General features: G+C 39.4%; 1 protein-coding gene across 1 annotated transcript in view; it reads right to left on the minus strand.

The window, feature by feature from the left end:
* LOC126458243 (esterase E4-like) overlaps positions 1 to 17,636 on the minus strand; it is a 149,712-nt gene that overhangs the window by 68,078 nt on the left and 63,998 nt on the right. The window contains exons 5-6 of the mRNA XM_050095142.1: positions 16,649 to 16,833; positions 11,506 to 11,680 (exon numbers count right to left, since the gene is read on the minus strand). Coding sequence (XP_049951099.1) covers positions 11,506 to 11,680; positions 16,649 to 16,833 — 360 coding nt within the window. The remainder of the gene's footprint in view (positions 1 to 11,505; positions 11,681 to 16,648; positions 16,834 to 17,636) is intronic.

Here is a 17,636-nt window from a genome sequence, read left to right on the forward strand (position 1 = left end):
TATAAATGAAGTAAGATATTGCACTCAGAGTTGATACATCCATTGTGTGTAAAAAGGAATCATTTAATGAACTAGTGACTCACTGTAATAACGTGACAAATGAAATTGTTTAGTAATATAATGAGAGCAACTTAAATGTAAGCAGTAATAAAACATGTATTATGGAGTTGCCAGCAGTAGTTTTAATGATGAAATTAAACTATACATAAGCAATGAATTAATAAAAACAGAGTTTAGTGTAAAATCCCTTGGTTTAACAATGCAAAGCACAGTGTAAAATGGGACACACATGTTGACACTCTAGCATGTGAGTTGTCTAAGAATATATTCTCCATTAATATGATCAGCAAGTTCTGCAAAGAGGAGGAGGAGGAGGGAGGAGATTACTGTTTAACGTCTCGTCGACAACGAGGTCATTAGAGACGGAGCACAAGCTCGGATTAGGGAAGGATGGGGAAGGAAATCGGCCGTGCCCTTTCTAAGGAACCATCCCGGTATTTGCCTGAAGCGATTTAGGGAAATCACGGAAAACCTAAATCAGGATGGCCGGACCCGGGATTGAACCGTCGTCCTCCCGAATGCGAGTCCAATTCTGCAAAGACATTGTAGTCCTAAAGACTGCATACCATGCACTATTTTTCTCTCAGCTGAATTACAGAACAGAAATTTGGGGAGCAATAACCAAAGCAAATGTAAATAAGCTATTGCTACTTCAAAAAAGGGCTATAAGAATCATCTGTGGAGCAAAATATAAGGAATCATGCCATGGTTTGTTTCCAAAATCTGGTGTATGAGCCATAGTAAACATGTACATTCTAAAAGCCATTTTACTTGTTAAAAGATTGGAGCCCAACATTTGTTCTGATTTGTATCAGTACAATACCAGAAATAAAGACAAATTTTACATTAACAGCCAAGAACAGCACTCTAGGAAAATGGTCCACAATATGCAGGTTTAAAGTTAGTCAATGCACTACCCAGTAAAGTTATGACCCTACCCACACTGAAGCTTAAATTTCAGTGAAAGAAATTCCTATTACAAAATCCACTTTACGCATTGGAAGAATACCATACTTACATGCAGAATAAAAAGTGCTTCAAAAAATATGTAAATAGTGTTAAGCCCCATTTTATTTGTAATTTAATCATTTTGTTAAATAATGATGTATTCAGAAGAATATATTATTGTGCTATGTATCAAGAATTGTAAACTGTTTTTATACATATGCAGTGGATCTTTCGATGTTGAGTACAGTATTATTATTATTATTATTATTATTATTATTATTACATGGGAAAATATTTATTACTTGATTGGAAACTCCATCAACTCCAGATAAGCTTTTACTTTCGAGAAAATATATAATTTTCTTAATTTCAGCAGGAGAAGGTGGTAATACTTTCATATGATGGAATTTTACGAGAGTTGCTTTTTGAAAATAGTGCTCTGATTTTGCTCTTGAACTGGTTCTGTTATACTTTTTACTGTATTTAAGAAATGAGTATTTGCTACCTGTGACTCATCATTTATAGTGCTTCCATTTAATTCAATAGTGATGTTATCCTGTTTGTTGACTGATTGTTCTTTCTCCCATTTCAGTACATTCCATATAGCTTTTAGTCTGTTGTTGGAATTGCTGATTCATCACATAATGTGCATTTTCTTTGATGTTTAATAACATATCTTATTAATTTTGAGTAGTTTTTGTGGTTAGCAACAACTGCTGGATCTGTACTTGTTCTTGCCAACAAATGCAATACCCTTTCCCTTTCACAAAATATTTTAAACCCTCTAGTGATCCATGGTTTTTTACATCTCTGCTTAATGTCCTTTCTGATTAGTTGATGTTGAAAGCTATTTTCAAATAATCATATAGGTTTATTGTGGACTAGATTAGATATTATGTGAGCATTTGGTTCATTATAGATGTAATCTCAGATCATCTCTTGTAAATTATTCTTAAAAATGAAAATCTGAATAATGGAAAATCCAGGATGGAATGAGGACAATATTACGAAAAGGATAGATTACTACTCACCATATAGTGCAGATGCTGAATCAAAGATAGGCATAACAAAAAGACTGTCAAATAAGTTAGCCTTTAAAAAAAATAAAAAAATTAAAAAAAAAAAGAATGCTGCGCTGCTCACAGTCTAGCCTCGGCTGCCAGAGACTGTGGTCACATGTGTGTGTGTGTGTGTGTGTGTGTGTGTGTGTGTGTGTGTGTGTGTGTGTGTGTGTGTGTGTGTGAATGTTGTCCAATTCTCTACTTTAGAAGAAGGCCTTTTTGGCCAAAAGCTTATCTGTTTGACAGTATTTTGTTGTGCCTATCTATGACTCAGCATCTCCACTATGTGGTGGGTAGTAATCTATACTTTTCATACTATTGTCAATATTATGTAAAGGATAGGGTGCTACTCACCTTATAGAGAAGATTTTGAGTCACAGACAGGCACAACAAAAAGACTGCTAAACATGTGAGCTTTCAGTCAAAAAGCCTTCTTCTAAAGTATAGAACACACACATTGCAGTTGATTACAGTCTGTCCTCAGTGGCCAGAGACAGTGGTCATGAATGTGTGAGTTGTTGTTGTAAGAGTGTATGCATGTTGTCTACTTTAGAAGAAGGCCTTTTTTCTGAAAGCTCAGATTTTTAGCAGTTTTTTTTTGTTCCTGTCTTTGACTTGACATCTTCTCTATATGGTGAGTAGCAGTCTCTCCTTTTCAAAATATTCCCATTATTCCATCCTGGATTTTTTATTCTTAAAAATGTTTGTCCTGAAATCTAATTCCACTTAGGGCTATCTACACTGTAAGGCACTATCTCATTTATCCTAACTGTGCATCATGATCAGCAAGATCATGTATAGACCCTCTATATACTCCTTCCACCTTTCTGCTTTCCCTTCTTTGCTTAGAACTGGTTTTCCATCTGGGCTCTTGATATTCATAGAAGTCGTTCTCTTATCTCCAAAGGTCTCTTTAATTTTCCTGTAGGCAGTATCTATCTTACCCCTAGTGTGATAAGCCTCTACATCCTTACATTTGTCCTCTAGCCATCCCTGCTTAGCTGTCTTTCACTTCCTGTCAATCACATTTTTGAGACGTTTGTATTCCTTTTTGCCTTTTGAGCTTCATCAAAGGAAACATTATCAGTTAGAGTCCTACTGTGTTTATCCACCTAGGTTAGAAAGTTAATTATTGAGATCAAATTGTAAGACCCAAATAAGGTTTCCAGACTACAATTTTGAACAGAACCCTTTTGAAAATCTACTCCCTTTGTCAGAAAGGTTCCAGGATAGTTTTTTTATTTCTGAGTTTGCAATACTAAAGAGGAACAAGTGTTATGTTTATGTCACCTAGTATCTGTGTGTCCTACTAATGACCTTGGCCGTGTTTCCACGTAAATTCACTAGGTGACAGGTCTGTGTTTAGCAGCATACTGTTTGCGTTCTTGGCACATTAGTTATGGTGACACAACAGATGCTGATTGTGAGCAAAGAGTAAACATTAAGTTCTGCATTAAGCTTCAGAAAACCTCTCTAAACATGGACAATGATTAAGCAAGCAAATGCAGGCAAGACACTTTCAAGAAGTCTTGTTTTTGAGTGTCACAAAAGGTTTTGTGAAGCCAAAGATTCAGTGCAAGATGACTATAGAGCTGGTAGCTCACTTACAGTACATACCAATGCAAACAAGGAGCATGTAATGCAGTTATTCCAATAAGACTGTCATGTGACTGTGCGTCTAGTGTCAGAGGAACTTAATTTTAATAATGGTGCTCATCATAAGAATTTATGTGAAGATTTAGGGAAACAGAAATTTAACGCAAAACTTGGCCCTCATACTAATATATGAACTGAAAGAGGAAAGATGAAGAATTTCTGCTGAGCTACTGTATAGAGCCAGATGTGAGCTCAAATTTCTGTCAAAGATATTGCTGAGGATGAAAGGTGGTGCTACGAGTATGACCCTCACACAAAGTGTCAAAGTGTTGAATGGTGGAGTCCAGGATCACCAGCCTTGAGAAAAGTTAAATGACAATGTTCAAGAACAAAGACAATGTTGAGTGCATTCTTTGATAGTAAAGGGTACACTACAGGTACATTCCTCCAGGTCAAACAGTGAACCAAACTCTTTACACTGAAGTCTTGAAACATTTGTGACAAGCAGTTTGATATCTCTGCCTTGATTTGTGGTATTCCCAGGACTGGTTCTTACTGCATGACAGTGCAAGACCCCATACTGCTTTATCTGTTACTATCAGGCCAGACATTCTGTTATCACCATCCCACATCCACTATATCCACCCAACCTCTCACCTTGCAATGTTTTCTCACTTTCATGAGTGAAAAGGTGACTGAAGGGAAAGCTTCATTAAGATATTGCAGACATCTAATGGTCTGCAACAAATGAGCTTACAAGCATCACATTTGAAAGTTTCCCTGCTTGCTTCCAAGACCTTCAGAAATGTTGGCAACTGTGTACAGATACCCAAAGGGACTACTTCTACAGCAGCTAGGATTATTACTTAGTAAGAGTAATGTTCTACTTTTTAAAAAACCTCTCCTGGAAATTTTCTGACAAAGATAGTATATTGAAATCATGATGGAGTATTAACTGCTAACTGCTGTCCAATAGATAGCACTGTAGGGAATCCATATTCTTCATAAAAGTTCAAAATTTCCCTGTGGGGTACCTACACGCAGCTACAACTGAAAGTCAGCTATTTTTCAGTGTTAATTCATAAGCACACACCTCTATGTGCTGATCTCCGCAAAATTGACTTGTCTCAGTGTTTTAAAACTTGTGCTCTGTCTTAATATGTGTAATAATTCCTCCTTTTCGCATATTAGTTCTGCATGAATAAGAAGTTAAAGTATAAGCTTTTATATTTAATTTTCTAACCCTATGGTCATGTGGTACTCTGATAAGCAGAGGCTGTCTATCTTTTCAGAGCTTTCTAAATTTTGCAAACAGACAGGAAGCTCTTCTACCTTGTTACCTAGTCACCTAACATTCTGATCATATAAGCCAGTCTTACTTTTCTGTGCATTCTTAAACATTTTATGAGGCTCTTCTGTGAATTTAACTTATTTCATAACAAGATGCCTGAATCCTGATTATAATGGAAACAAGTTACCTCTTTGATGCCAGTGAGCACAGAGATCTTCCTGTGTGGGATAGTGGCCCCCCAACCATTTTCTGCAAGAAGATCAGTCATCCAATTTTCCCTCTCTTATTCATGTGTAGGCCATGTCTAGTATATCCCCACCTCCCAATAGCAAGAGGCACTGCACTAATGTGTGATTTCATTTGTCAGCAGCAGCCAACTCAACTCTGTGTTTACATGGCTTGTGATATAGCATGGTGGTTCTTACCCAAATGTTAAATATACAGCCCCTGTTAATAAATTCTTTTCCTATTTTTTTCCTTTCTCGAATTTTACGCTATATTTTCAATACTGTTATATAAGTATCTTGTGGCATATGCACTGATATTCCAGAAATGTAATTAAGCTTTCCTGCATTTAAATTTATTGATTAGAAATTCCTTTTTGCTAGGTTGATTGCAGGAGTAACTTTAGTTTGGCTGTATATCATGTTAATTAAAAGTTAAAGTTAACAATATAATCTGATATGTGTGAAACTTTATGAACTAATCAGCATAACAGCACTATGTTGTATCGATCACTTAGGGATCATGAGCATAAGGTTAGGATAATTATTGCATGCACAGAGGCACTCAAACAATCACTCTTCCCATGCTCCTTATGTGAATTGAATGGGAAGAAACCCTAGTAACTGGTACAATGGGACATACCCTCTGAATTGCACTTCATGATGGTTGCAGAGTATAGATGTAGAAGTAGGTGGAGGTGTAGAAGACCATGTAATGACCCACACCAACAGAAAGCTAAGCATTCTGAATTTACAGTTATCCGCTTTACATTATCAGAAACTAATCACTTGAAGAATTAATTAGTGTTCAGTTTCATAGACACTTCATTTTCCATCACACATTTCATCATAGCCATTGTTAGATTCTACACATTGACTGTGTACTTCTGTTATGTTACTTTTCTGTACAATATGATGAAGAGAACTGATTAATGAAACCACTAATTAAAAATTTCATGTAATTTACCCCAATTTGCAATTTGGTGCTCATACGTGTAAACAAGGGATTCCACATTGCATAAGAATGTTAGTGTCAACATATTATTTAAAAATTTCTAACTAGCAACATTTTATATAAACCAAAAGCACATTAGTCTTGTAGTTAATAAAACAGTATTATCCAGCCTAGCCAATTTGCAAAATGTAATTTAATTTACAAAACAACAGTTTATCCTTATGCCTGCCTATAAGTAATTGGACACCATCCAAAATTGGCAGTTTATGGTTAGAAATATGTCAGGTGCATTCTCAGCCACAGTCCTGCACAATTTTTACGGGAAAATATTTGCACCAACAACTGCAAAACTCATTAATATTAATGTTTACAGACTTTAACATAATTCTGTAACCTAAATTATTGAACATTTTAAGTGAACTGTATCGTTATTAACAAGTGTTGTAGGAGGTTATTATCACCAAAATGAGTGATTGTTTGACATGATTGTGATAATGATGGACTGAATTAATTGAACTATGTGAGCATATTCTACTTTGATAAATTATTAAAAAACAATACTGATTGCAAACCATGACATTTTTGTGTAAATCTGAATTGTGTTTTGTGGTACAATTAAATAATAAACTTCAGCACTAGGTTGTGACTGTTCAGTGCACTAATATACTGTATTTTCCAAGTCGATAAACTGGTCATCATTATTAGTTACTAAGGAATAAGTTAACAAGGAATAAATGTATGTGTTAATGAAATCTAAACAGTGGTCACCCCTAATACTGCAATATCTGTCTCTGCCCAGACTGTTTCCTGCTCCTCCTACTATGATAACCTAATCCTGTTTGTCAAAGTTTTACACAAATTTCCTGTGCTCTCTGTCATGTTACTAAGACTAGCACTTGGCTTCACAGCACTTGTGGCCTGGTACCCTGTTCCTAATTTGTCCCATACCATCTGGCCTATGCCTCTCCCATGGCTATTATCTAGCAGCAAGACTCTTTTCTTCCAACTCTCATTTGGTACTGAACTACACCAAGTTTTTTTGCTAGAGGTCTGCTGCACCCTACTGTGACCCACAGCTGGATGAGGCTCCTACCTTCATGCTTCAGGTAACAAATCAGAGTTAATGGGTACTGTAAGCTCAAAAGTAGATGAAGCTGTTGACCTATTTCCCTTTTTGCCATTACTTGTTGCTTTTACCCAGATCCCAAAATATTTTTTTCACTTCAACATATCTATTTCAAATTTTGCTTGATTAATTCAGCCTGAAGGGCACAAATATTTACTTTCTGTCCAGAAATTGTCTTGTGTTTTTTTGCTATAACTTCCATTTGATTACATCAGTAGAGTGAAAAGTTTGAAAGTGAGGTATGTGTTGGGTAGAGAGACTCCATTTTACCAAACTATTTTCTGTAGACTTTGAAGACATCTTCAGATCATAAAACTGAGATAAAGGAGGAGTATACATAAATGTATGGTCTCTGAATGACCTTCTATTTGCAGATGTCCTGTTTTTTTCAAACCCAGTAGAACTTCAGCAAAGGATGGAGGAACTGAACTGTACAAATTTGACAGTAAGACTGAAGATTAATTACAGTGAGACAAAAATGAAGTACAAGCAGTTTGCTGATAAGAAAATATTAGGTTTGAATTGTAATTACAGAAACAGTTGACAAATTTGGATATTTAGGACAACTTAAAATAAGAAGCACATGGACAACTAAAGAAATAAACAGTGGGGTAAAAAATGACTCATGACCTATTCACAAGTAAATTCCAAATATACCTCAAATGAAAAGTCTACAACCAGTGAGTACTGCCAGTACTAACTTATGGAAGTGAAACAAACTGTTACTCTCTCTCTCTCTCTCGCTCTGTGTGTGTATGTGTGTGTGTGTGTGTGTGTGTGTGTGTGTGTGTGTGTGTGTGTGTGTGTGTGTGTGTGTGTGTGTGTGTGTGGAGGGGGGGGGGGGGGGGGGGGCTGCACACTCAGGAGTGCATATACACTCCTGGAAATGGAAAAAAGAACACATTGACACCGGTGTGTCAGACCCACCATACTTGCTCCGGACACTGCGAGAGGGCTGTACAAGCAATGATCCCACGCACGGCACAGCGGACACACCAGGAACCGCGGTGTTGGCCGTCGAATGGTGCTAGCTGTGCAGCATTTGTGCACCGCCGCCGTCAGTGTCAGCCAGTTTGCCGTGGCATACGGAGCTCTATCGCAGTCTTTAACACTGGTAGCATGCCGCGACAGCGTGGACGTGAACCGTATGTGCAGTTGACGGACTTTGAGCGAGGGCATATAGTCGGCATGCGGGAGGCCGGGTGGACGTACCGCCGAATTGCTCAACACGTGGGGCGTGAGGTCTCCACAGTACATCGATGTTGTCGCCAGTGGTCGGCGGAAGGTGCACGTGCCCGTCGACCTGGGACCGGACCGCAGCGACGCACGGATGCACGCCAAGACCGTAGGATACTACGCAGTGCCGTAGGGGACCGCACCGCCACTTCCCAGCAAATTAGGGACACTGTTCCTCCTGGGGTATCGGCGAGGACCATTCGCAACCGTCTCCATGAAGCTGGGCTACGGTCCCGCACACCGTTAGGCCGTCTTCCGCTCACGCCCCAACATCGTGCAGCCCGCCTCCAGTGGTGTCGCGACAGGCGTGAATGGAGGGACGAATGGAGACGTGTCGTCTTCAGCGATGAGAGTCGCTTCTGCCTTGGTGCCAGTGATGGTCGTATGCATGTTTGGCGCCGTGCAGGTGAGCGCCACAATCAGGACTGCATACGACCGAGGCACACAGGGCCAACACCCGGCATCATGGTGTGGGGAGCGATCTCCTACACTGGCCGTACACCACTGGTGATCGTCGAGGGGACACTGAATAGTGCACGGTACATCCAAACCGTCATCGAACCCATCGTCTACCATTCCTAGACCGGCAAGGGAACTTGCTGTTCCAACAGGACAATGCACGTCCGCATGTATCCCGTGCCACCCAACGTGCTCTAGAAGGTGTAAGTCAACTACCCTGGCCAGCAAGATCTCCGGATCTGTCCCCCATTGAGCATGTTTGGGACTGGATGAAGCGTCGTCTCACGCGGTCTGCACGTCCAGCACGAACGCTGGTCCAACTGAGGCGCCAGGTGGAAATGGCATGGCAAGCCGTTCCACAGGACTACATCCAGCATCTCTACGATCGTCTCCATGGGAGAATAGCAGCCTGCATTGCTGCGAAAGGTGGATATACACTGTACTAGTGCCGACATTGTGCATGCTCTGTTGCCTGTGTCTATGTGCCTGTGGTTCTGTCAGTGTGATCATGTGATGTATCTGACCCCGGAATGTGTCAATAAAGTTTCCCCTTCCTGGGACAATGAATTCACGGTGTTCTTATTTCAATTTCCAGGAGTGTATGTGTGCACCTGTGTGTGTGTTCCTTCCATTGCTTGTATTCTGATTTTTGGATATATTTAAAATAAGGGTATGGCAACCACTCACCTATACTGGATCAATGGGTGAAGCACAGTAGTGCATAACAGAAAGCAGCAGTCACACTATTTTTCAAGTACTAGCTCTTTTTCCAGCAATGGTACACACATTTGCAGACATAACCATGCAGGCACACAAACATACACTCCTGTGGCCATGAAAAAGAGCTAGTGGTCAAAAGCTAGTGTGAACAGTGTTTTCTATTATGTGTTGCTGTGCTCCACACATCGATCTTCTGTCAATGAGTGGTTGACTTTCACTTACTTTATGTTTTGCTCAATCTATGAATTTCCATTGTTGTTACACTTTTCTGATATCTTTCAGATTCATGAGGTTCTTCTTGCTACGAGTGTGAGTCCTTGACCCATCTCCAAAAATAGAAATTTTTGAAATTATGAACAATGAAGTGGTCTAAAGCATATTCAAAGTATCAAAAGAAATGTTATGGGAAACAAGGAGAGACTGCTTGAAAAATACATGTGAAAAGTGGAACAAAACACATCGCACAATACCGGATGGGAAGAAACTGAGGCCAGAGACTGTGGGAGCATTGCGGTAAACAGTGAGAGGCCCAGTAAGAAAAGAGAAGGACAGTAGATACAGTGCTTAAAAATTAATTATGAAGTAGCATTATTGCCCTTTTTGATTGTGTTTTTAGATGATTTGATGGATATAGCTATTTTTTGACACACTGTAGCATGTAGTGGCACTTGTATGATATTGTGCCTATTCAAAGCTCATTATAAGGATTCCAATATTTATATTTTGTCTCCCTACAATATCCTATTCCTGGAGAAGATTTTGGTTTTATTCACGGTCATAAATGATCAAATATTTCACCTGTTCATGAAAAAGTGAGCTCTATCTTTAAGTATTTTGTGTTGTTATACAATGGCTCTTCTTATTGTTATGGGTGAGTTTTTTGCTCAGCTGAATGAACATAGTTCACAGCTTCATACTGAACACTATGTATAGGTAATGGAATGTCTAATGAGAGGTCTCCCCCTGTGGGAAACATGCTTCCTGTTTTCCCTCATGCTATTGCTCTGAATGGAGGCCTTAAGTCTACAGTTGCATCTCCATATTCTGCAGAACCACTGGCAGAACAACCGGAACAGTAAACAAACACATAATTATCAAAAGAAATATTATGAAAGCACAACCACAAAAGAATTGTTCATTATCTATAAAACAAATTAAAACCAGGGAGGAAGAAAGTAATAAATGTAAAAGTTCTTTTACAATTAGGAGGAAAACATACCACAACTTTATTTTAAACACGACTTTCTTTATTTGAGAACTATTTTAAATTGCTTTCTTGTTGCAGTAATGAAACTGTACAGAAATGTTTCAGTTTGAATTCTAAAATAGCAATTCTGTTACCCGTATGTTTTGCTATCATTGATCAATATTAATATTTCTTATTACATACAATACATTCATGTCCATAAGTTTGAAATAAAAATTGCATCAAAATTGTCCAAACTAAATGTGGCACAGCAGCTCAAAAACACAACACAGATTGTAGGCTCACATTTGGATTTCATTTATTAATACTATAGAGGGTACTCCAGTGAATGAAAAGTTAATGTATGTGCATGGAAGGGGCAGTGTAGTCAATGGTGTGGTTTAAGTGTAGTGCTGCTCACTGTATGTTTTGAGCACATTGGCACAGAGTATTGTAGACATGTAGAAGCAGGATAGTACAGGTACACAATGTATCTGTGTTTTATGTTATCATGGACTTCTTTTAGTACATGCTCATGTTGTTTCACAGTTCTAAAAAAAAATCTTTAACTTATGAACATGCATGAAACACTATTTATAAAATGATTAACTGTACATATGTAATTGAAAGAATGTCAACATACGCAATGCTTTCCAGCTGAATTCATCTTTTGTGGTTCCTGTAATTAGTGGAATATGGGTAAAATTTCCTGAAAGGAACTGCTGTGTAGGATCAGCAGTAAGAAATCTCTCTGCTTCATTTCCATAATCCTGTTCAACAACTGCTCCAAACACCAGGATTGGATCCCAACCCCATTCCTAAATAGAAAACATAATAAATAGCCACATTTATACAGAAGAAAAATCACTGCTGAATTAAAATTTAAAACAGTTGAGAAACATTTATTTACTACTAGCCTTTTCCCTGCAGTTTCTCCTGCATGTTTGTTCAACACATATATACGTCTCCTCCTGCTCCCTCTCTTCCTCCACCCATCTCTCCATATACCTAATCCTCCTACCTCTATATGTCCATCTCCTCCTCCCCCTCTCTTTGTATATCACCTCCATCCCTTTTCTCCAACATGTAGGCCCTACAAAACAGGTCAATAAACCAGAGCGGTACTACACAACATGCCTGTTGTGCATGGCTACCTATATGGCAGTCACTGAAAAAATACATTTTTGTCTGTATCTGCACTCCTATTGGAGCTAGGAGGTTATAAACTCCACAGTGCTGATACTCATAACTTTTGCTGTGTGTATGCCAATTGGTTGAAGTCAATTGAAGAGTTTTGGAGGAGACCCTGGACATACTTATATATAAGGGGTGATCAAAAATTTTCCATTTGAAGGCCATACAGTCCAGAACTGGGATGCAAGTCAAGTAAAATTGCCGCGAGCATTGAGGCAATCATCCTATTGACACATCAGACCGAAGATAACTGTTTCGTAAAACACCATGTCTTGCTTCATGAAGAAGTCCCTAACAGCATACTGCACATTTCCATTTGACAGGAATCATTGACTCTGAAATCATTTTTTTAAGTGACTAAAGGTGTGATAAACACATTGGGAGATATTAGAACTATACAATGGATGCTCAAGTATCGACCACTTGAGTTAGTGTAACTTCTGCATTACAACCTTTGCATAATTGGGACATACGTTTCCATGATGCAGCTGCACTTTTGTTGCAGTTTTCACAAATATTTTGCCTAAACTGCATGCTGTAATTTCTCCATCATTATGCAGTACCATTCTCCACTGATGGTGACACTGGATTCCTTGAAATCAATAATTTAATTGAATAGATAAAAAATCTACTCCTGAAGCAGCAGCAGAACACACACAAAGAAGAAATAATTAGGCAAGCTTTTGGAGCCACTGGCTCTGAAAACTTCCCTAATTATAACTTTCTTTTGTGTGTGTGTGTTCTGCCGCCACTTGATGAGTAGATTTTGTTATACATCCAATTAAATTATTTTGTCAAATATTGATTGTTTTCTTAGTTATATACACTATGTGATAAAAAGTATCTGGACATCCCCAAAAACATACGTTTTTCATATTATGTGCATTGTGCTGCCACATACTCCCAGGTATTCCATATCGATGACCCCAGTAGTCATCAGACATCATGAGAGAGCAGAGTTGGGTGCTGCGCAGAACTCACGGATTTCAAATGTGGTCAGGTGATTGGGTGTCACTTGTGTCATACATCTGTATGTGAGATTTCCACAGTCCTAAAAATCCATAGGTCCACTGTTTCTGATGTGATAATGAAGTGGAAATGTGAAGGGACACATAAAGCACAAAAGCGTACAGGCCGACCTCGTCTGTTGACTGACAGAGACTGCTGGCATTTGAAGAGGGCCATAATGTGTAATAGGTAGACACCTATCCAGACCATCACACAGGAATTCCAAACTGCATCAGGATCAACTGCAAGTACTATGAAAGTTAGGCAGGAAGTGAGAAAACTTGGATTTCAAGGTTGAGCAGCTGCTCATAAGCCACACATCATGTCAGTAAATGCCAAACAACGTCTTGATTGGTGTAAGAAGCAAAAACAATGGATGATTGAACAGTGGAAAAACATTGTGTGGAGTGACAAATCATGGTACACAATGTGGCAATCTGATGGCAGGGTGTGGGTATGGCAAATGTTTGGTGAACATCATCTGCCAGCGTGTGTAACGCCAAAAGTAAAATTTGGAGGTGGTGGTGCTATGGTGTGGTCATTTGTTATCATGGTGGGGGCTTGCGCCCCTTTTTTTGCGTGGCGCTATCACAGAACAGGCCTACATTGATATTTTAAGCACCTTCTTGCTTCCCACTGTTGAAGAGCAATTCGGGGATGGCAACTGCACCTTTCCAAACAATCGAGCAACTGTTCATAATGCATGGCCTGTGGCGGAGTGGTTACATGACAATAACATCCCTGTAATGGCACAGAGTCATGACCTGAATCCTACAGAACACCCCTGAGATGTTTTGGAATGCCAACTTTGTGCCAGGCCCCGCCAACCAACATTGATACCTCTCCTCAGTGCAGCACTCCATGAAGAATGGGCAGCCATTCCCCAAGAAACCTTCCAGCACCTGATTGAAAGTACGCCTGCAAGAGCGGAAGCTATCATCAAGGCTAAGGGTGCACCAGCTCCACACTGAATTCCAGCATTACCGATGGAGGGCACCATAACCTTGTAAGTCATTTTCAGCCAGGTGTTTCGATACTTTTGATCACATAGTGTATATTGCAACCTCATCTTCCTCCCTCCATTCTCCCATGTGTCATCCTTCCGCCTCCACCTGCCCTCCCCCCCATCCCACCTCCCAGACTCTCAGTCATCCTCTTCCTCTGCGCCAGTCTCTAGGTCATCCTCATCACCCATGTGTATCTATCCACTCCTCCCCATCCTCTCTCTCTCTCTCTCTCTCTCTCTCTCTCTCTCTCTATCTGTCCCTCTCTTCCCACCCCTCCATTTCTTTTCATCTCCTCCTGCCCCTCCCTCTATCCAGTCCCTATTTCCCTATCTGTCCATCTCCTCCCACCATCCATATCCATGTCCTCCTGCCTCCATTTCCCTATCGGTCCATCTCTTCCTTGTCCCCTCTCCCTATGTCCATCTCCCCTTTCCTCTCTCTCTCCTTATCCATCTCCTCCTGGCCCCATCTCCCAATCCACCTCCTTCTCCCCACCTCTCTCTGCCTATCCTCTTCTGACTCCTGCATCCCCTTCTACCCATTCATCCATCCCCTCCTCTATCTTAATCTTCAATCAGTCATGTTTATCTGCACGTGTAACTCCTGCAAAGCAGGTTGATGAAAGCTGTCATGCAAGGCAACCTTTAAATGTAAGAAGCTTGAAAAATGTTTACCTGATGTAGGGAGTGCTGCAGTGCAGGTCAATAAAACAGGTTACAACTATTCCCATACTACCTGTCTTTCATTTTGGGCAACTGACATAGTAGGGGCTGGATACATCATGCCTTCCCCCAATCTAACTGCTCAGTGTTGCTTATTAACATTGCTGAGAGAGGGTGGGGGGAGGGAGGTGGATAATGAGAGAGGAGGGAAGATGAGGTGTACAGAGGAAGGTGTGAGGGGTGGAGGTGAATGAGATAGGACAGGAGGTGGGGGCGGCCATTATATAGGGGGTCGGAATAGCATTTATAGCCCCTGACCTGGAGGTTGCCCAGCAAAGCAGGCTGATATAATTTGCACACAGCGTACCTGTGTTTTTGCCCATATCTGTGTTTCTATTACAGCCAGGATGTTGTAAAATTCAAAATTCTGATAAATGTTTGATGTTTATTTGTCAAATTTGGTTGAAACCAATCCATGTGTTTAGGAAGAGATTGTGGACATACATACACAAGGTGTGTGAGAAAAGAAATGAGACTGGTTTTTTATCTACCAGAGTTTTTATTTTTTCAAATGAAAATGTTGGCCCCCTTCAAACTGTTCCCTATACACCAGCAGAGTCATTGTTCCCAGCCTTGGCAGTAGTGCAGAAAGGCTTCAGCTCGTAGAACCTGTAACATGTCAGTCATGTGCTTTTGGGTGTTCTCCAGAATCCGAAAAATGACACCCTTTTAATACATTTTTCAGTTTCAGAAAAAGAAAACAGTCACAAAGACTCAGATCAGGTGAATAAGGGAGCTATGGAACAACAGGAATGCCTTTTGAGGTCAAAAATTGTGTGACAGAAATGGCCATGTGGCATAGGGCATTGTCAAAGCATTCATTTATCTGCAATGTCCAGTCTCACTCAATTCACCCTTATCCAGAGCCTTTCAAGGACATTTTTGTAAAACACGTGGTTGACAGTTTCTCTTGGATGAACAAATCTCTTATGTATGATATCCCTACTGTCGAAAAAATCAATATTCATTTTGATCTTGGATTTTTTTTGATTGAGGAGACATCTCAGTGTGTCAATCCTCATTTTGGTGCTGTGGCTCAGGATCATACTCAACAATTCAGGATTCATCACCTGTAATCACATGACTGAACCATTCGTCATCATTGTCAATCCTCCTAAGAATATCATTACACCTATTTCTTTGATTGCCCTTCTGCACAGTTGTGAGGTTTTTTGGCACAATTTTGGCACAATCCTTTTGCATGTGCAGAACCTCAGTGAAAATTTGATGTATGGTGAAAGTGTTTAAGTTTAACAGGTCACCCATCACCCTTATTGTTAAATGTCAGTCTGATCTCACAAGAGCATGCACATGTTTGACATATTCATCGGTTTTTGTAATTGGAGGTCTCCCTGAGCAAGGTTCATTTTCAATATGTTGCTGGTCTTCCAAACATGATTTGCACCAGTGAAAAACGTGTGCTCTTGATAAGGAATGTTCCCCATAGGCCTGTTTCAACTTTTCAAGGGTCACACTTGCATGTTCCCCCAGCTTTAACACAAAACTTGAGTGCATAACGCTGCCCCAAGTTCCACCATTCCATTCTTGTAACACACAACAAAAACACAACTTCACTGACAGTACTCTGAAAAATCACATAATGGCTGTGTGGACCTGAAACTTGGACTGACCATCTAGAAGAGATGAGGACACCAGTCTAAATGAGTAGAACAACACAGCATTGCCAGATCACTCGCAGTATCATCAGTCTCATTACTTTTCTCTCATACCTTGTGAATGGAAAAAAATACAATTAATTGGCTGATTAATGGTAATTTTAAAAAATAAATTAAATTAATTTATAATATTCCATTTTATGTTTTCTGGCATTAATTAGGCAATATGCTGCACTTACCACAAATCCTCCTAGAGTATCAGCAATTTCTTGAGCGTCTTTGCCTTTCAAACAGTTAACTATTTCCTGTGAAGTTCCATCAGGGCAGTTTAGTAATCTTGCTTGCTTTTGTGCCTGTTGCAATGGATCTTTAATTACTATGGACTGAACAGTACCACTCATTGCAATTCCTCGATGGAACAAACCTGGAAAGAATCAAAATGCTGTAAAAGTATGTATCAACTTTAAATAAATAAACTGAAGGTATTATGTCTTACAGTATATCATGCAAGAAAACTAATTGTCATAGTACTGCAAAATGAAAAAGAACATAACATATAATTAACATGGTTTCAGCCCAAAATATATTACATAGATGGTGATTTCTTATGAAGTTACCACATCTCCCAAATGTGCCATGCAACAAATATCAATAATTTATCAACAATTTATTCCTGCTACAGTTTTTTTGAAAAGCATTCACATGAGAAGAGAATATTATCTTGCAGTGCACACTTTTACTTTAAACTGTATTTACAGAACTGCCATTATTTCCAGGCAGCACAATTATTCATTTGAATTAAGTCTGCTTCTACATGGAGACTCAGTAATTTTATAGCTAATTCAGTGAAGTAACTATATAATTTCCTTGTAAAATGAAATCTTGTAAGCACAACATCCACCAGGTATATTTCAATTAGATGGAGATTGTCCTAGCAGTTACTGACTTTCATGTTCTACCTTGATGTGTACCTTAACTAATTTTAGAAACATAAAGGATTATGGCAGTGATGTATTTTGTCTTAGTATGTTATGAATTTATTGATACTTACATGTGACATACTAACACACATTCTTTACAGACGAATGGAAAAACTAGTAGAAGCCAACCTCGGGGAAGATCAGTTTGGATTCCGTAGAAACACTGGAACACGTGAGGCAATACTGACCTTATGACTTGTCTTAGAAGAAAGATTAAGGAAAGGCAAACCTACGTTTCTAGCATTTG

Source organism: Schistocerca serialis, chromosome 2 (assembly GCF_023864345.2).
Source record: "Schistocerca serialis cubense isolate TAMUIC-IGC-003099 chromosome 2, iqSchSeri2.2, whole genome shotgun sequence".
In the NCBI taxonomy this organism is placed as follows: Eukaryota; Metazoa; Arthropoda; class Insecta; order Orthoptera; family Acrididae; genus Schistocerca; species Schistocerca serialis.